Source organism: Danio aesculapii, chromosome 16 (assembly GCF_903798145.1).
Source record: "Danio aesculapii chromosome 16, fDanAes4.1, whole genome shotgun sequence".
NCBI lineage: Eukaryota > Metazoa > Chordata > Actinopteri > Cypriniformes > Danionidae > Danio > Danio aesculapii.
Window position 1 is genome coordinate 41388005 of NC_079450.1, and position 21630 is coordinate 41409634.

Sequence of the window (21630 nt, forward strand, 5' to 3'; positions counted from 1 at the left end):
TTGAAAATAGTTTTGAACTCAGTGTTGAGGGTGACGAGTTAATTAAATACCTATTTACTTAAATGGAGTAAGTTCACAGTACTCATATAGATTCGTTTTTTTAACTCAAATAGTTTGTTGCAATCGGTTTCCTCAAATGGTTTGAGTTGCCTTAACTTATTGAGTTTTACAGTACTCAGTTAGTTTGAGTTCTCTTCATTTATTGGGTTTTACTCTGCTCAAATTGCTTTGTTTACTCAAATGGATTAAGTTCACAGTACTTGTTAGGATTAGTTTTTGAACTGAAATGGTTTGTTGCAATAAGTTTCCTCAAATAGTTTGAGTTACATTAGCTTTTTGTGTTTCACAGTGCATACATCCATTTCCACAGTTTGAACTAGGTGATAAACATTCCTGTGAGATGTTACTGAATGGCACAGGAAGTTATGAATGTTATTCAGACATTCATTCAGACTCTTCCAAATTTTAAATGATGTAATTCTCTTGTCAAGGTTCAGGACTTGCTTGCATAGCCAGCGTTTCAGCATACACAACTCTCCCTTTGTCTCTTCTAGGTTACAATATCATTGCATTCATACATTTATCGCAAATAAGCATTCTTTCTATAAGCACTTTTTTTATTACATTGGTGAAGATCTTTTTGTGTAATTTACTAGTCGTTTGTAGCTACAGTACTGTAAATCTGAAGTATCCAAATGTTTTAAGAAATCATCATTCTGTTCCAGTGAGAGATTTGTTTGAGTCTCTTGCAATTTTCATACTAGACTAGCATATAGCAACAAACAACAAGTAAATTGCTGTTAAATAACCTCTTACTCATTGCAGAAACCTGGAGTGTTCGCTCCATACATAAATGCATGCATACATACTGTAATCTTACACACGTAGTTCAGCTCAGTGCTGCAGAACAATAAAAAAAATGAAACAAACGATTTCCTGTGAATGAACTGTGGCTCAGTTGTGTACAGCGCATCTTATTGGCAGCACAAATCAGTCAGGAAAAACAACAAACAAAACCATATTTAACATATTAATTAATCAATCATTAAAATCTTCCTTTGAGTTTTTTACTCTTTTATAAAAAAACAAAACAAAAACAAACAAAACAAAAATTTTATGTAATATCATAAGGCTGTTTCTATATTAAAACCCATAGAACATAACTTCAGCAAAATCGAACAAACTTGCAAATCCCTGACAGAACTGCACAAAGGTCAGAGGGGAAAACCTAAGGCAGACACACAATGTTGTTCATCAGACGGTATGCAAAAATAGAACAAGATAAAAAGAAAAAATAACCTGAGGATGTCTCATAACATATTGTTCAAATGATTCAATTCTGTTCTGGCGCATCATAGAAAGTGATATGTACTATCATGTGTTTACTAAAACATTCACTCTTTGTTTTAACTGCAGCGGAAATTTACATGCTGGATGAACAGCACCATGTTTTGAAAAGCATGAAGTTTTCATTTCATGTGTAGAAGCTTTCCTGAATGTTTTATTTGGCACTCGAAAATATCTCTGTTTAAGACTATATTGTTGAATTCAAGCTGTGGTTTACACTCAGACTAGCTATATGACTACAGATATGAATGACCAACAAAGCCAACAAGAAGTCGGTTTGTCAGTTTCTTCTCGACCTACTGTATTAGTCCCTGTGGGTGTTTGATTAGAATTAGGCAGATTATTACAAATCATGTGAGGCTCTTGAGAACTTTTATCAGGAATCAGATTGCACTTTTTTTGCTTGATGTATTGCTCAAGAAACTGAAAGATCATTCTGCAGTGGATCTAACCCAACAGGATCGCACTTTTGTAGATCGATTGGAAAGAAAATATGCTCATTAAGCCATTCGTTAGACCTACTTCTGAAAATGTAAGAGATCCATGAGTTCATTCTTCAATAGATTAAACCTTTAGTTTATTACCCAGCAGGCACACAACATCATAAGACATGATGATGTCCATAATATTAGGTTAGACTTAGGTCATGACACCCGGTGACCAAAATTCAATGTCTAGCCAGCGTCTAAGGACAATGTTATTTTGACGCCCAATAACGACGTCAAATTACGTTGATATTTGATTGATTTTAGATTGTGTTGTAAAGTGACAAAAATTCAATGTCTGATAGACATCACAGTGGTAAAGTCCACACAATGTCAAGGTGTAACATGATTTGACGTTGATATTTGGTTGACTGTAGGTTGGACATTGATGTCAAGTTCTGACGTCAACCGGATTTTCATTTCCAAACAAAATCCAATGTAAATTTACAACATCAATATGATGTACAACATCAATATGACGTCATGTTGACATCCTGTGTCTGAAGGGTAATCTCATTCTATGTGGGTACATTATTCTAGAAGAATCTTAATTTGACGGATGCTTATGAAAACTGATGTGCACATTTATTGCCCATTTACATCTCAAGTGTTAAAAAAAACACCAATAAATGAATGTTTAAAACATAAAATAGGAATCATGATGTGATATTTTGTCACAATTATGAAAAACATTGTCACAACTGTGAATAAAATTAAATGATGAGAAAAAAGTTGCAATTGTGAAATGTAACTACACAAAGCAAAGTTGCAAATTTGGTATATAAAATCAACTGTACAATACAGTCAGAATCACAGGAAACGATGACAAATTTGATATAGTCACCATTACAAGCTGTAATTCAAGAACCAAACACAATTGTGAGATCTAAACTTGCAATTACGTCAAAAAATAAAATAATAATCTTGCAATTACAGTTGAAGTCAGAAATTTTAGGCCCTGGTTAATTTTTTCCCCAATTTCTGTTTAACGGAGAGAAGATTTTTTCTACACATTTCTAAACAATATTTTTAATAACTCGTTTCTAATAACTGATTCATTTTATCTTTGCCATGATGACAGTGAATTATAAAACACTAGTATTCAGCTTAAAGTGACATTTAAAGCTTGACTAGGTTAATTAGGTTAAGTAATAAGGCAAGTTATTGTATAACGATGGTTTGTTCTGTAGACAAAAAAATATTGTTCTGATCGAAAAAAAAAATAGCTTAAAGGGGCTAATAATTTTGACCTTAAAATGGTTTTAAAAAAAATAAAAACTGCTTTTATTCTAGCTAAAATAAAACAAATAAGACTATGTCCAGAAGAAAAAATATTATCAGACATACTGTGAAAATCAAAGGAGGGTTAATAATTCTGACTTCAACTGTATGTAAAAAGCTAACTCTGAGATGGCTTTCTATAACATGTTGCTGTTAAAATGTAGTTTGTCAAACATCTCCAATACTGTATTCCCCTTGGCCCATCTGCTAAATTCATCCTTATTACATCTCTAACAACATAGGATGCTCCTAAATCTCCAAAAGAACAAGGAGACCACTATCGTGAAAATAACTCCTCACAGTTTATCTCTGCTTTTTTTTTTCTAGTTTATCTATCCAAACCATTCACATGTTCTGCAGTTCTTGACTTTGCTTCTGTGTTCTTAATAAAACTGCAAATGGACAGATCTTTACATCCAGAGGCACCAGCATGGATTTAGCTATGGATATAAAAGAGAAAAATAACAAAAAATGGAACTTTACTATCCAAAATACACCCTTAAAACACTAGATACTTTTATGGACTGAAGCAGCTCTCATTTCGATAGCAGCGTAACATGTACAGCATTTTCATGAAATTCTTATTCTAAAGCCTATCAGCACCAGCAGAGAAAAAGGCTGAATATAACATATCTTAAGGACCAAATTGAGAGTGGTGAGTGAAAAGGAAATAACACAACGGTTGACATGCGTAATGCTCTGACATGTACTCCGAGCCATAACATCTTCAAATCGCACTCATCTGACCTCACCTATCACTCATGTTTTCCACCCGCAAAGAGGAACTCAAAGAATTCACAATTCTGTAAAAAGCGTAAAGCCGAAACTCTAAAGCAGCCTGGCATCAGCACAATACCGTTAGCATGAAATGTCACACATTTCATGCAAACATGAGCTCAAAGATGGGGAATGTGCAGGCTACAGTTACCTCCACCCTTCACTAGCATGACAGCCTTGTGTTTACAACAGCTCAGACAAAAAGCACAACACACCTATTGGGCCCACGGTTTACAGCAGCACGTAACAGTACATGCAGCAATGATTCGTGAGCAAATGTACCCTCTGAGTCTCTAGGAAATGGAAACTTTGTAAAACACTATCAGTGATTCTCTGCCAGACATCCGAAATCAAAAGTGAATGTGTTCGCTGCTGAAAATATGATGACTCAGATGTTCAGGATGAGATCGGAAAACATGATTGATACCCGCTGGCGGATAGGCTCGCTAAAGTCAGATTTTTAGCAACCAAGGACTCTCATCTTCAAGATTATGTAGGTGTGAAAGCAGTACCAGAAGGGAAAATAACACAGAACATGTTTTTTTTTTTTCAATGTAGTTCCATTTACCCCCACTAGTGTGACTGGACAAACATGTGGAAACACATAAGAGCCGGTGCTGGTTAAATGAAGCCACGAAGAGATGAGAGCCACTGTTTCTTCTTTCAAACACCATTGTCAGATCTGATGTCGTCATTATCTTCCTCCTTCCTCGACTTTATCTCTCTCCGTTTCTCCATTCGTCTCTATACCCCCTCCAGGTATTGGAGGAGTGGATTTACTGTAAGGTGGCAGAAGGAAAAAGAAATCAACAAAATATACTTGTTTGTGGTTTGGGAAATAATGATATATGTAATGTCTTTTTTTTAATATGTAGGCCAACTTTAACCCTGATAAAAATAGGTCCTGAAACCCAGAGGTAAGGAGCGTGAAATAAAATGATGCTAAAATAAAACAGCCAGTTGCTTAGCAACAGATAAACAATCAAAACTTCATATTTGAAACAAGCAGATCTTGTGAGCGGAGTATATATCATCATATTTGCAGTGGTGTCAAGTAACAAATTACAAATACTCAAACTACTGTAATTGAGTAGTTTTTCTCAGGAATTGTAATTTACTGAGTAGTTTTAAAAATGTGTGCTTTTACTTTCCCTTGAGAACATTTTTAGTGCTGTATCGGTACTTTCACTACTTTCCTTCAACCTGCAGTCACTAGTGTGGAAATATAAATTTATATAATCTAGTTTCAAATGAACAATAATCAACATATAACTGAAAAGTTATTTCCTTTGGCTTTTAATTATATAATTTCATTAGAAACTGTTAATAGCCCAGCCATGAGGGACATTTACCCTTTGTCTTTCTGACTACTGGCTGAGCCAAAGTGATGCAAATGCTACAGGCAGAATGCTCTGCCTTTGTCTTTGGGTGATATGTTCAGGCCAAAGAAACCCTTTTGTTGATTAACTTGTGTGGTCAGTTGCTGGGCAGGTTTCTAACACTTATATGCCAGTTATCATGCTGACTCCAAAACTTAATTTGCATGCTTTATTTAGCCATCTCCCCTCCTCCTAAGAAGACATTATAGACAGGACATCTTTGTCTCAAATTAGACTTGTGATAAAACTTGCAGACTACAGACCTCCAATAGGCTCTGCAGACACATGGACTTCTTGAAGACGCTGTATGACTACAGACTAACCAACACGTCTCAATAAAGAAGATTCTGCTTGTTTCAAGTCTTCTGGACTGGGTTTCCCTCTATTCACTCAATTTATTTTTTTAACAACACTACTTTATTTTTTCTTGTCTATAGGGATTGGAAAAATCAGTCCTGTGATTCCTGTCCAATCAAATCACACAAAGAAGGTAAATCACATCATAATGAACTACCCCAAGACATGGGCGATTTATAATTGCAGCAAACTGTTTGGAAGCATTAAAAGTGTCCAAGAAGATGTTCAAAATCTTTACTCGCAATGACCCAGAGACTGTTTAGATGCATGTCACTGATGAGAAGATGACAGATGTTTACTGTATGATGACGAGATGGCCTTAAACACGCAGGAGGCACAAGAAGTCAACATGACGTCAGATTGACGTTATACCCCAACGTCATGAGGATGTTGCATTTTGTTTGGAAATGAATCAGGTTAACATCAGAACTCAACGTCAAGCCGACAACAATGTCCAATGTCCAACCTAAAATCAATCAAATATCAACATCTAATGATGTTACAGTTGTGTGTACGTTACCACTATGAGGTCTATCAGATGTTGGATTTTGGTTGTCATACCTCATGAATAAATGTCAGTATTTAACCTCAATATGACGTTGATTTAAGATGTTGGCTTGACGTTGAATTTTGGTGATGTCATTTGACGTCATTATTGGACATCAAAATGACGTTCTCCTTAGACGCTGGCTAGACTTGAATTTTGGTCACCTGACATCACAACCTAAAACTAACCTAATATTAACGTCTTATGGCGTTGTGTGCCTGCTGGGCAATAACTAAATTAAATTGCACTACAGAATGTTAAGTTTACACACATCCACAAATTACATGTAAATGCATCAGCTTTTATAGTGCAATACTCACTACTCATGAGTACTTTTGAAAGGGCTACTTTTTACTCATATTTTGATTAATATTTACAACAGATACTTTTACACTACTTGCACTACATTTTTTAGGCAAGTAATGGAACTTTTACTTGAGTATGATTTTTTTTTGTACTCTTTGCACCACTGCATATTTGGGACTAGTGGAGCTGTGCATCAATGGATTTGCGGAGACTGTTGATAATACAATTAAAATCAAGCAAAATATTGTGGAAAAATACAACTTACAAAATTTCTGCAAAATTTTTACATTTTTTTGCTTTCTTGATTTTTCCTCTTTTTTAAACTTGCATTTAATATTTTTCTATAACATAAATTTGGGTGTACTAGTTTTTGGACAGTTATAAGTTATTTTGTATGTATACAAATATTACTGTATGTATATTTGTGTATATGGGCCCTATCATACACCCGGCGCAAGGTGCAACGCAATTGTTGTTTGCTAGTTTCACCTTGGCGCAAGAGTCACTTTGACGTTTTGCAGCACGCTGTTTAAATAGCAAATGCATTTGCATGCATATGTGCACCCATAGGCGTTCTGGTCTAAAAAAGGAGGCATGTTGAGGCACATTGCTGGCGCGTTGCTATTTTGAGGAACTTAAATAGACTGTTCAATAGAACAGATCAAAGCTGGTCTTTTGTCCAGCACAGAGCGTGTTAGTTGTGCACCTCAAATTATTATTTTCTAGCCTACATAAATATAAAAACCATACTTTCATGCCTTCTTAAAAAGCCCATATTATGGGTTTTTGAAAATGCTCTTCCATGTAGTGTGTAACACAGCTCTAAGTGAAGTGAAATATCCAGCTAAGGCTTAAATCTGTAAGTGTACAGTGTTTAAAACTGTTGATTCATCTATAAAGGAGTCGACTCATAGTGCTTCAAACGAGTCGTCTTGATAACGAGTCATTAGGTGTTTCGTGATGACGCGGCTACAAAACACAAGTAGTTGCCGAGCAAACCCGGGAGATTTGAAACCTGCGGCCCCGCCCACTAACAGAAAAAAAGCCACACACAGACAGACACTGGTCGAATGAAGTCACGATGTGCAGATGGATATTATCGACAGTCTACCCAAAGTTGAAACCTCAGCATTATAGCCCAGCCTTGAGCAGTTCGAGTACTTCTGGAAACTACATGCTTACAAAGAAGACTTCATCGGTTTGTAAAAGGAAGGATCAGTAAAGACATTCAGAACATGGATCAGTGGATCATGAATCAGTTTCTTCCTCCATTTCTCAAGTGTAAGTACGTGCGATTAAAATTGTTGCCTCGTTTACTCTAGCTTGAAAAATTATGTATTTAGTTGTGTTTTGTTACTTGTAACCGCGTGTACTGTATCAGGTTAACTCTTTATTCTCATTTTGCGTGTAAAGCCACATTGAAAACACGATGCGTGCTGCTTTGTTTATGGATCGTCAGCTGTTCCTACACGCATGCAATGGTCAAGTTTCAAAATAGTTCAGCTCAGGTTCGAGGTGAGGTATCTCAATTGCACCCAGCAAGCTGAACTGGCGCTCTAGGCGTGTGTGTCGTGTCCTCTGGGGAGGAGGGTAATGTGTGTGTGTGTGTGTGTGTGTCGTCTCCTCTGAGGAGGGTAATGTGTGTGTGTGTGTGTTTTGTCTCCTCTGAGGAGGGTTATGTGTGTGTGTGTCTCCTCTGAGGAGGATAATGTGTGTGTGCAGCACCGGAGCAAGCTGAACTGCCACTCTAGGCAAAGGATGATCACGCTGCCCTCAACCCGACAGTGAAAACGAAAGGGACCCGTTAGTAAAGTGAGGACCGGGGAGTGTCGCGGTTGAAATTGAATACCGGGGGGCTATTCGCGGATATAACTAAGGACGCGGGTGGTAAGGGAGGTGTCGTCGATGCCGCCCTCTCGATTCTGCCGCCCTAGGTCGCCTCTATGGACGCACCGGCCCTGTGTGTGTGTGTGCGTGTGTGTGTGGTTAAAAAGAGCAGGTAGACTGTGACGGGCTAGGAGATCTCCTCGCCAGTTCTTGGACTTTTTGCTCAATAAAATAGTTAGTCGTCTGTATTTACATTCACCCACTGGCAGCTAAAATCCACTATGAAGCATGTATGCACTGTGACTACTTTTATATTGTTGATTAGCAGCTGGCCATTTCACTCTGTCTCGCGCTGAAGCCTGTCAGTGTCGACCAATCGCAACAGGCTGTCATCGGTCCAATCAGCGCAGATTAGCTTCGCGCTGAGGAGGGGTTTGGGAACAAATGAATCGCTGAATGATTCATATGGGAGTCGCTGAAATAATTAGGTAAAACTAAATGCAGATTATAAGACCATGAAAGTGTTTTTTGACCTTGCATGCATATTAGACTGTTGTTGGAGACCCTTAAAACCAAAATATGACCCTATTTCATGTATAATAGGGGCTCTTTAATCTAGGGGGGCTTTTTCATTTGATTCATAACAATTTGCTTTTGTATAATGCTATCATTATTAGCAGTATTATTTATTATATGCATATTTATATTTGTTTTATTAAAAACAAGCTCAAGGTTTTAGACCATATGGGGCACAGCATGTGCATTTGGATATAACTCAGTTTTTTGACCACACTTCATTATTACTGTTCATTTATTTGTTTGCTGGAAATTAGAACTGAATTTCGAAATAGTTTTAAAACAAATCTTTGTGCTTAATAAACAAAATTAATTATGCATAGGCTAATGGATATCTGGGCGTACAACACGTTTCCCTATCCACGAGAGTAAAAGCGAAAGTAAACAATGAGGAGGCTCATCTCTCAGTCTAGTTTTATTGCTAGTGAAGCATTCAGTTTTTTTACTTACAAAGTCCGTCATGTAAATAGCAAATGCGCTATGGCGTGGCGCAACTTAAATGGAATGGGAGATGAGACTCTGATTGGTTTATTCTAAAAACACACCTATAACTCATTAAGAGAATAAGCACAACCATGAGACCATGCACCACGGCGCAAAGTGGATTTTTCTGTCCTTAAAATAGCACAAGTGGATTCTGACACGCCCTTAATGTGTTTGCACCCTGTGCTTTGTGCATGGATCGTCAAAATAAAGCCCTATATCTCTAACTCTGGATGGCCAGTTCTCCTTCCAATGGACCACAACAGGCGAAATTTTTCAGCTTTTTTTTTTTGTTTTTTTTTTTTACACATTTTATGCTCTCTTATATTATGTGCCTATTGCTGTTATTGTGTAATATGTCCATACCATATGTTTGTACTTTCTCTGTAAAGCACTTTGTGCGGCCTTGTGGCACTTGGAAATGTGCTTTATAAATAAAATGAACTTGAACAATAGCGTAGGCGACATCTAAAGTAAATATCTATGATACATATGCAAAGGAATGTAAATTCATTGTTTACAAAAGCACAGATCACATTCAAAAGTTCAGTTTCCAGGACACAGGATGAACAGTGTGCAAAATTTAAGCCAAGCCAACAAAAGTGTCAAATTGCCATATATGATTATGGATAATATGCATACTTGTTTCCACTCTGGGTGATGAGTCTCCTGCAGGTTTCCATCTGCACATCCAGTCCTCTCTTCATGCTGCACATCTCCATGTACTCATGAAGATGACGGTTCATGTCAGACTTTGCTGTGGCCAATTCCAACTACAGAGAAACAGATGGCATTAGATTGATCTGATGGGCTTTTATAATCAAATTTCAGTCTTTCAGACACCTCTTTGAATAGTTTTAGAGTAGATCTCAAACTTGATTCCTGTAGGGGGCCGCAGCTCTGCACAGTTTTGCTCCTACCCTAATTAAACACCTGATCCAACTGATAAAGGTGTTCAAGAGTATTAGAGACTAGGGCTGTACGATTAATCGCGATTTGAAATATGAGACTGCAATATGAAAGTATTATTTAATTTCCCCCGCCCAGAGCAAATGCATGCATGGCGTAATTTGAATAGAATTGCGCAACCAAACTATGTGGAACACCCACAAATACCGAACAAGGAAAGCGTGGACGAGTGGGATGATGGTGTTTGCCGCTTCAGAAGCATTAATAGATGAATTAACATCAAAGAAAAACAGGACATTTGTAATATTGGAAAATTTTGATTTTGAAGTCACAAAAAAATTAAGTTTAATGTTTTGATAACTTCATGTGTATTTTGCGTGCATTCACGGCTTACGATGCAGGTATGGGCATCATCTGTAGTGACTGACTGTAATGTACTATATAAACATAATTTGTCATTTCATTTCCATAGGACAGTTATATATAGATGCATTAGTTGCAGAATTTTAAAGCAGTTTACCGGTTTAAATGCTTCTTACTGGACATTACGTCACTCGATGTGACTAAACGCATGACTTTATGAAGAGCTTTCGACCTACTAACTACGGTTTGCTTTAAGAACATGTTTGCAAATTTAGTTACAAACTAGCTTGTAGTTACAAAGCACCTAGTGTGGACTTTACCTTCCAGTTTAAGAAAGAACTTACGAACAGCTGGTGCAACTCTACCCAAGAAGTAACTAATGCCATAATGCACTACCTCGCTAAAGACATGGTGCCATTTAATGCAGTGACCAAAGAGGGATTTAAAAAAACTCATCTAAATGCAGGATAGATGATATACACTTCCGTCTCGCATCATTTTAGCTATTTTGGAATAGCACAGCTGTACGTTTAACGATACATGATATTTTGTGTAGCATCTGGGATAATTATATAGTTTTAGACAATATAAGCTACAGAAAGGCTCTTATCAGATATATTAGTTTGCTGAGTGTTCTCCCTAATTAGAGTATCTCCCTAATTAGAGTTTAACTTGTTTACAGAAAGGTAAGGTCATTTTATTTGTGTTTACTGTTTACTCTAGTGAAAAATGAGTGTTTAATTTCTGAATATTTAAAAACAAATTAGAATAAATGTTTGTAAGTTAATATCTTTTCGATTCCTTTTTTAACTAACACTCACTGCATTTAGGCAGTAAGAAGCTATGAAACAGATTATTGAGCTGAAGCTTGACTACAAAATTAAATCACAAATCAAATCGAAATGGCAATATCTGTCAAAAAACAATCACAATTAGATATTTTCTCCAAATTGCACAACTCTATTAGTGACTATTAAGTAGGTGATTGAAGCTAAAATCTGCAGACCTGTGACCCTCCAGGAATTGAGTTTGAGACCACTGGAGTAGACAGACTATGGCTGCGTCCGAAACCGCATACTTCCATACTATACAGTATGCTAAAATCAGTTTGCAAGCCGAGTAGTATGTCCGAATTCATAGAATTTGAAAATGCGAGAAGTACCTGGATGACTTACTAATTCCGGCAAGATTCTGAAGTGCGCATCACATACATGATCTCATGACGCCCCACGAGCGAATTCATGAATGGGAGTAAAGCGACGCAACTGACGCAGGTAGGTCACGTGACCATGACAAAACAGCGGATATAGTACGTCTGAATTCCATTAATACTTTTCACATTCAACTGTATAGAACGTACTTTTCTAACGGCCGAGTAGTACGTTTAAATTCAAATGCAGTATCTACTGAGTAGTAGGCGGTTTCGGATGCAGCCTATGTTTTAAATCAGGTCTGTCAAACTCATTTCCTAAAGGGCCACATCCAAACACAGTTTAGTTACAACCCTGCTTCAAAATGCTTGCCTGTAGGATTCAAACAAACCTGAAGAACTCAATTAGTATAATCCGGTGTGTTTAACTAGAGTCGGAACTAAACAGTGCAGAGCTGTGGCACTCCAGGAACTTGACAGCCCTGATCTGTGTTCTCTGTTTTGATTACCAGCTTGAGTGACCATGAGACATTTTACCAAATCGTTCCATAACAGCTGTGGCACATTTCCTTGATCACTGCTGCACCTGTTCACTATTATCTGGTGGTGTATGCAATTATACTCATGAAAGGAACCATTTGAATGTTTGGAATTGACTAATTTGGCAACCACTAAATATTGACTTTGAATTTCTGGTTAATACAAAAAGGGAAAATCAGGAAACTGTCAATCAACTGAAACAATCAACTGTTACGTTGCAGGATTAGTAACAGAGGATCAGTATGCACACTCAGGGTGCAATTGACTGGCCACAGTAGCTATGTTTCCATCCAAAAATGTGAAAAATAAAAGAAAAATGGAGACATGCAATGAACACGTGGTGGCGTTTGAAGGCGTGAGACGCGGAGCACAGATGCTCCTGACAGTTCTGGAGGTAATTAATAATATAATAACACTAATACTAAAATGGTTAAGGCATTTTAGAATGGCCAAAACAACATTTCAGATGTTTTACAATGTGGTCAGCCTTCTGGTTTGTCTTTTCACACACATTTTTATCGTCACATTATCTCTTATAACAAAATCACTTGACTTTTTTTAATGCATATACTGAAATTTGTTTGGCAAAATTGTAGTTTATGTGCATCTTTTCTTATCGTATAAAATGTTTATCCTACTCAGTTATGCGCATACATTTTTATGCGCATTTTCAATAAATGTATGCACATCTTAGTGTTTCCATTAGCCAAACTTATATGTGCATATCCAAAATGAAAAATAAATAGGTGGATGGAAATGTAGCTAGTGTTACCTAGTGAGATTACAATACAATACATTTTTCCCATTATATTTAAGTTTATTTAAGCTTAAATAAACTTTACAGTACATTAAATTTTTTATATATGCTGCTAAGCAATGCTGACATATGCCAAATGATGGTGTTTAGAATTTTAAACGACACTGTGTGGCATTGCGATGTGATTTACGTACAGTGTGTGATTCGCTTTTAGGAGCAGTTCGCACCTAGCCGTCTGTTCACAGTGCAACAGAATGCAAAATGCAGGATATATAGATTATACATTTACTTAGCACCACCCCAAAGATCCTGTTTAACAGTTTCTCAAAGGTCTGTATATAATATAGTAATTAATATATTGTGAAATTTGCTATGTATGTTTTTTAATAAGGCAACAAACACATGTAGACTGCTGAATATCAGTGTTCAATGCGCATTTATGCATCGTGTCATATCACTTAGCTCTTACTTTTATTTTTCTGGAGTGAAAGGAGTCCATTGCCTTCTATAAAGCTCCTTTTTTATGCAGAGATTGATATTAATTCCTGTCTGTGTTTTAATATATGTCAAAATACAACTCTAAATACATCTGTCACTCTAAATACTGTCAGTGTACACTTTGTTAAGTATAAATGTAATAGTATAAAGAAGTCACCAGCTGACTCTACCACTTCAGTTAAAATGATTTACAGTTTTTCTCAGTCACTTTGGTACATTTCTCAGATCAGAACTTCAGACCAGAATTTTTTAAAACTACCTGTTCAATCTTCACACCATTGTGTCGCTTGTGCACATGGAAAAAGCTGTTTCTCATTTCTTTGAACAAGTTGCAAATGCTTGCATATATCCATGCAAATCATTATGTGCAATTTTCTGCTCTTTCCTACATTATCAATTGCTTATGTAATGTTGGTCAAAATGTATTATTTTGGTCTCTGTTGAATGGCTGAGTTGTCATAATATTTAGTCATAATGCATTTTTATACATTTCCATTAGACTTTTTTTTCTAAATCTATCTACAAATTGGTAAATTTCTCTCAGGTTGATTTTGACTTTTTCTATCTGGCAAGAATTTACAGTACAAAGCCATAAAATTAGTCATAGTTTACATCAGAAAGCCCTTCAGAGTACACTGTTATATTGTCAACATGACTAAGTATTTTGACTGTCTTATCCGTGCACAATGACACAAGAACTTTTCATTCTGATAATACTGACAACAAGGTAGGTAGGTAGGTAGGTAGGTGAATGAATGGATGGATGAATGGATGGATGGAAAGATAGATAGATAGATAGATAGATAGATAGATAGATAGATAGATAGATAGATAGATAGATAGATAGATAGATAGATAGATAGATAGATAGATAGATAGATAGATAGATAGATAGATAGATAGATAGATAGATAGATAGATAGAAAAAAAAACATCTCACCTCTATTTGATCTATAGTCTCCTGATATTCCTTCTCCCTAGACTTAAAAAGACATTCAGTGTCCTTAATCACCTTTTCCAAACACTCCTCCTGCTAAGAGAGAGAGAGAGAGAGAGAGAGAAAGAGAGAGAGAGAGAGAGAGAGAGAGAGAGAGAGAGAGAGAGAGAGAGAGAGAGAGAGAGAGAGAGGTGTCACAGAAACATTATCTCACTGACAAAGCATAAGTACTCACTAGCAGATGCGATGTTACCAGAGGGAAAATAAAATACTAGATTAACGACTTCCCTGATGGAAAACTTTGAACACTTAGAATCCTTTGAGCTTTCCATGAAATGCAACACAATTTCAGCAAACATTGCATTAACTAATGTCAGTAACATTTAGTATCGAACTGCCCACCGGCAAACTGAACAGAGTACACTGACCTAAATATGAACAGTGTGTGTGGGTTGGCATTTGTTCATGTGTGTAAGCCCCTGAACCGAATGACCAGTAGATTTCTATTCTTCTTCAGAGACCTATTGGGAACCATGCGGATCTGTCAGCAGTGGTGTAATATAACAAATTACAAATACTCAAATTACTGAAATTGAGTAGTTTTTCTCGGGAATTGTAATTTACCAAGTAGTTTTAAAAAGTGTACTTTTACTTTACCTTTAGTACATGTATTGGTACATTTACTATTATTATTTTCGTTCAAATTGAATCACTGCTTTATTTTTTCTTGTCTATGGGGATTGGCTGAGGAGAAAAACCAATCCTGTGATTCCTGTCCAATCAAATCGCACATAGAAACTAAATTGCATCCTTTTGAACAACCTCATGACATGGGCGCTATTAAGGCAGCAAACCGTTTTAAAGCATTAAAAGTGTCCAAGAAGATGTCCAAAATCTTTATATGCAATGACTCAGAGACTGTTTAGACTGGCCAAATGGCCATAAACAATCACTAATTGCACTACAGAATGTGATGTTTTTTACACACGCACAAATTGCATGTGAACGCATCAGCTGTTCACAGTGTAATACTCACTGCTCACTACTCTTGAGTATTTTTAAAGGGCTACTTCTTACTCATAGTTTGAGTAATATCTACAACAGATATTTTTAATGGCACTACATTTTTGGTCAAGTAATGGTACTTTTTACTTGAGTATGTTTTTTAAGTACTCTTTCCACCACTATCTGTCAGTCATGATGCCTTCATGCCTTTATATACTGATTAGCTTTCATTAGAAACACCCATCTTCTGAGATAGTTTACCACAAACATGAATATAATACATGAAAAAGATTGTGAGAAAGCTATAGGGACAGACATGAGGAGATAAAGTGAAAAAAAGGCAGGGTTACAAAATGGCAGAGGATATATGGGAAGGTTATGACTTACATGTATGGCATAATACTACACAATGTTGGGAAAGATATAAAAACATAATTCTGGAAGAAAGCAAATGGAAGAAATTATTATTTTTATGTAAAAACAAGATAAGATATAAGATTTTGCTTTCTAAAACAATTTATTTTTTAGATTAATTAAAGATTAATTGTTAAGATATTTAGTAAATAAATAAAATAGCAAAATGCACCCTCTTTGAGGGTGTCTACCATCAGTTCTTCATCTGTTATTCCACACCAGTGGGTGGCATTAGTCTGTTTTCTCATTCCACAAACTAGAACTTGTGCACATAAAGACTGTAAACAATGTGTGTTTAGTACCACTATCATAGTAATTGTCAATCACTATAGAGGGATTTGTTTGTGTAAATATATGTGATATTCTAAAAATCCATATTGTTTGCAAATATTTGAGAAATAAAGCGAAATTACAGCTTTCTTCAGCAAATTCTACATGCTTAATTGGACAAACTTATCCCAACAAGAGGCAACGTGTGGAATACAGCAAACAAACTAGCTTGACAGACATTGGGCTCTATTTTAATAATCTAGGCACAAATTCTAAAGCGCATGGCGCAAAAGCATTAAGGGCATATCCTTTTGCTGTTTTAAAGATAGAAAAATATGGTCTGTGCCCCGGCACATGGTCTAACAGGGTTGTGCTTATTCTCTTAATGCAACATGCATTAAGTCTCATATTCCATTCCCTTTAAGGGCAAGTTGCATCACACCATAGCATATTTGCTATTTACATGATGAGCTTTGTAAGAACAGAAAACTGAATGTGTCACTAGCGAGAAAACAATTAAACTAATCTGCAGCGCTAGGATAAAGAACGAGCCTGCTCCAATTGGCCTCTTTACTTTCTCTTTCTCTTTATTTTTATTCTTTACATTCATGGATGAGGAAACAGTGTTGTACGCACTCCATTAGCCTACATATTTAATTTAGTTTTTTAAGCGCAACGATTTGTTTTAAAACTATTTCTAAATTCAGTTATAATTTCCAGCAAATTATTAAATTAACAATAATAGTGAGTTATATTCAAACACACGTCCTATTTTTGTGCCCCATATAGTGACGCATTCGTCTCCAAAACCTGACAGGTAGACAAATCTAAACTTGTTTTTATTAAAACAAATAAATATTCGTTTTTTTATTATATAAATATTCATATAATAAATAATATTGATAATAATAATAACATTATATAAATGCAAATTGTCATAAATAAACTGAAAAAAAAAACAGAGATGAGGCATGGAGGCAGTGGTTTATGCAGAAAATATATGTACAAAATTTATATTTATGTAGAAAACTATTTTTTTTACATATTAATCATTAAGTGTATTTTAATCCTGTAAGTGTAGGTGCATAACTGACGCACTCTGCGCTAGACTTTAGATCTGCTTTTAAATGGTCAATGGTGCAGTCTATTTCAGTTCTTCAAAATAGCTCTATTTTAGACTAGCACGCCCATGAGTCCACAAAGTGGCACAGATGGATTTGCTATTTGAACAAGGTGGTGCAAAACATGAAAATTAGGGTTGCACTGGTCTGAAAATAGCAACGAGTCGAGCTAAACATGTCTTGCACTTTATTAATCGACTGCCAACATTTGGCCAGCATACTAATGTAAAAGTTACAGTAGTAAAACCAGTTTCATTTTCATTCATTTTCTTTTCAGCTTGGTCCCTTTATTAATCTGAGATTGCCACCAATTTATGAACCACCAACTTATCCAGCATATGTTTTAAGCAGTGGATGCCCTTCCAGCTGCAATACAACACTGGGAAACACCCATACACTATGGTGAATTTAGCTTACCCAATTCACCTATAGCGCATGTCTTTGGACCCACACGAACATGTGGAGAACATGCAAACTCCACACAGAAATGCCAACTGACCCAGCCAGGGCTCGAACCAGCGACCTTTTTGCTGTGAGATAATCGTGCTACCCACTGCGCCACTGTGTCGCCAGATTCATTTTAAATAAAAAAAAGTTAATGAAAACCCAGTGTCATATTTAAGTGGGTCAAAAGGTCAAGAAAGTCAAAAGAATAGAAAAGAGCATATATGATAAGCACACCTCAAGTCTTTAAGGCTATTACTGATAGAAAAATCCATGTATACAAAAACATGTTAAAGGTGCCATAGAATGCATTGATACAGTAAGTTAAATTGCTCTGACATCTAAAAAATCTCGAAAGAAGAGTTTGCAAGAAATGGTTTAACAGGTCCATTTCCAACCCTAGAAGGTGGCCATACAAGTGCAAAATAATTATACGTCAGTTGTCCAAACTGAGTAGATTTCTTCTGAAATGACAAGCTAATCAATTGAAATGTCTGAGAGGTTTATTTCAGCTACAGTATAACAAGTTGAGCTATCTGGATTTACATGAGAATGAGGAAAACAAGGTTCACTGGAGGTCATTTCCATGTACTGAATACTTCTTATTCAAATTCGCCTTGGTATATCAAGATTTTCATTCTATGGCACCTTTAAATAAATGAGGAAGTATTTTAATCACAAATACAAATCACATAATGTTTTAAAATGAAGTGCACTAACCTCTCCCTGACTGGTGTCTGCCGTTAAAGTGCATCCTGGGAAATCCTCCCACAGAAGAAGTGTTTCTTCTGTCTCTTCCCAAGCCAGAGAGTCACAATCATCCTCAAACTCACACTCACGCCTGACAAAGACACATTTCACTAGTTACAAAAAGACTATAAACACAACAACAAATAAAACAGTTAGCAATTAAGGCCTCAATATATGTCAAAAAAATTCAAAAAATAAGTTGGTGTGATGTAAATTTTAAACAAAATTAGGCCAATTTAAAACATACAACTGAACTTTAGCATGACACAGCTGGTCACAAATGCCATTGATATTTCACAAATCTGATCTAAAGAAATTCACATGCCCAATATGGTGTTTTACAACATAGGATTGTCATAAAAAAGCAATGTAATTTGCAAGTGGAAAAAAATAAGGGCTATTTTTTGATGCAAGGGGTTCTTGCCAAGCATATACAATATCTGATGAGTTTGGGGGTGTGCAGTTAATCTGCTGTTAAAGGGGTGGGTGAGAATGTAATTTTAAGGCTTGGTTGTGTTTATAAGAAGCAAAGCAATGTTTGCTTATGTTTCACTTGAAGGAAATCATGTTATTTTTTCATAAATCTCATTTCCTAGTTCCTCTGAAAGACCTGCCCTCAAGTGACTCTGATTGGTCATCTGTCATAATGTGCTGCGATTCGCGGATCAGCTCCACGTCACACCCCTACAGGCACCCACTTTTCTGCTGTGTAAACAGTCAACCTCCTGCCCGCTCTCTAAAATAAAATCTTTTCTGTAATATATCGTGACACTGCTGACAGAAGAATAAAGCACAAGATGTGGGATGAGACCTGTGTAAGCCTTGATTTTTTTTTTTTCTGCTGCTACATGAGTTAGCTCTCCTGTATTTTTTTTTTACTCAACGCGTTACACAACGTCTTTCACATATATCTGGAATATGCAGGTCTAAGTAATATGAATCATCCACATATCTTTTGCGACTTCATTATCTGAGATGTAAAACGCATGAAAAAGCTGCCTAAAGAGAAACAATGCAAAGTCACGTTTACAGCAGTTTGACTGATAAATATGAATTTGTAGCTTTTGCAGAGCAAAACAGCATTTCCTCTTGTCTACATCGTTGCTAAAGCATACCGTTAACGCTAGACACTGTCCATGTCATGTTCAATTTTAACAAATAAAAACACTTACAGGTTGTAGTTCACAGCTTCTGCTTTGAGAAGATTTTAACCGAATCCAGCACTGAACTGGGAGAGATTCTGGAGCTGTGTTTTGTCAAATCATGCTTGCTATGTATTTTATAATTCTCTGGATCATAATTAATATTGAACTGTAAGCACTTCTGTCTTTGTGTTGTGTCCTTTGGAAGCCCAAATACAGAAACAGATGAAGCTCTGTGGAAATAGCAGCGTTTGGACGCATTTTAGCTCTATCTCTGCTATAATATTACAGCGCCTCTGGCCACGGCCCTTGGCTGCGCAGTGAGTGTGCGCGGTAAAAGAACGTTTGTGATCTCACAAGGCCTGGAAGTATTTTTTTGTAGTCCCCAAAATTCGCTCATTGTAGACTTTGCTAAGCTAACTAAGTAAAAACCAAGGTCTCCCTTTGCATTGAACTTTGAGCTTTTTACATTCAGAGATGTTGTTAATGTTCACACAGCTACATTGCACACCAACTAAAGTTTAAAATATGATATCGTAGATGACCACCCCTTTAAATGACAATATAGAGCATTTCCTAAAATATGATCTGAGTGTTGACTATATTAGCACCCTTTCGTGTTAGTAGTTAGTTCAACAGGACATGCCAGAGAAACATTCATTTACTATATGCATTGTGCTGTTTTGGAGATCTGTGTAGCTAATTTGTGGAGAATTGCATTATAGCAGCACAACAAAGGGTTTGATCCAAGGAAATACACATATAGTGATAAAAAATGTACTGAAAATCACCAAACAACTGAACTAAATCAGCACTCTGTGGAACTGTATGTGCTTTTTGAACTGAACATATTTTTGATCATTGCCTGCTTTCTCCATAAAGCTGTTTTAATACTATATAAAGCACAATAGAAAAAACAATTGCTTGTTTAAAGAGTATGCCAGCACATGAAAGTGTAAGCTGAGAAAATATTATATGATATTCCTTTTATGCTAATGAATAAGACATTTCAAGCACGGGATGGATCCTCCAAGCATGGCAGAGTTCCTCATAGCTCCAATACACATCTCTGCCATTGGTCTTACAGAAACCATGTGATTTTCACAATAAACAAATCATCTGCTCATGATTTTCTTTCATATAACTTTGCCATGTTTGGTGTCATTTGACAGTTTATGACTTAAGCTTTGTAGTGATAAAATCAACAGAGACATTGATGTATTTTAATACATTTACTATTGTTGAATCATGGCCTGAGGGGAGTATGTTAATGTTCTTCTCCCCCACTTTATCTCCTCAACTTTGCTTTGAAGTTTAGCTGGTTTTGAGTGTTAGGATTTCATTAATGTTTGACAATGCTTGCTCACAATATAAAAACGAAAGGTAACTGTTGATCAGGGAGAATAGCTTTTAGTCTGCATCTCCCGCACACTGGTGCATAGCCTCATATGCTAACTATACAGTATGTTAGTTTGTTTCATTCTACTTACTGTATATTTAAACATGTAACTTAATAAACAACTTTGCCTGCTTTAAGGTGTCGAGATTCTTTCTCTTAATCAATGATGAAAACAACTTTAATGGAACTTTAATGGTATCCTTCAACTGCTTTCTGTTTTCGATTATTGGTTCAGAATAGCAGAGTAAGCTTCACGCCTTACAAAAGTAGATTGCGCAAACTGGAAATAGGGAATAAGGTGTGAAAAAGATGTGATCTCCACACAATGTGTTTAAAGAAAAACATTTTGACAGGATGTATTTGCTAGTTTTACACAAACTGGCTGGCACTATACTATGAAACCCAACCATAGATTGGGAAGAGCTGCTTGCATAAACACTCATGTTTTTATGAGTACTACTGTAAACTTGCATGCTTGCTTTTGATTTCACCCCCAAAAAATGTAAATTATCTTATAATTTGCTCATCATCGTGTTGTTTCAATGTCCTAAGACCTTTGTTCATCT

At 36.3% G+C, this 21630-nt stretch overlaps 1 protein-coding gene across 1 annotated transcript in view; it reads right to left on the reverse strand.

Annotated features, from left to right (window-relative positions):
* Window positions 1–2588: 2588 nt before the first annotated feature.
* The window catches only part of iffo1b (intermediate filament family orphan 1b), a 63468-nt gene continuing 44426 nt past the window's right edge, over window positions 2589–21630 (reverse strand). The window contains exons 6-9 of the mRNA XM_056475255.1: window positions 18494–18614; window positions 14523–14615; window positions 10008–10138; window positions 2589–4669 (exon numbers count right to left, since the gene is read on the reverse strand). Coding sequence (XP_056331230.1) covers window positions 4585–4669; window positions 10008–10138; window positions 14523–14615; window positions 18494–18614 — 430 coding nt within the window. The 3' untranslated portion in view covers window positions 2589–4584. The remainder of the gene's footprint in view (window positions 4670–10007; window positions 10139–14522; window positions 14616–18493; window positions 18615–21630) is intronic.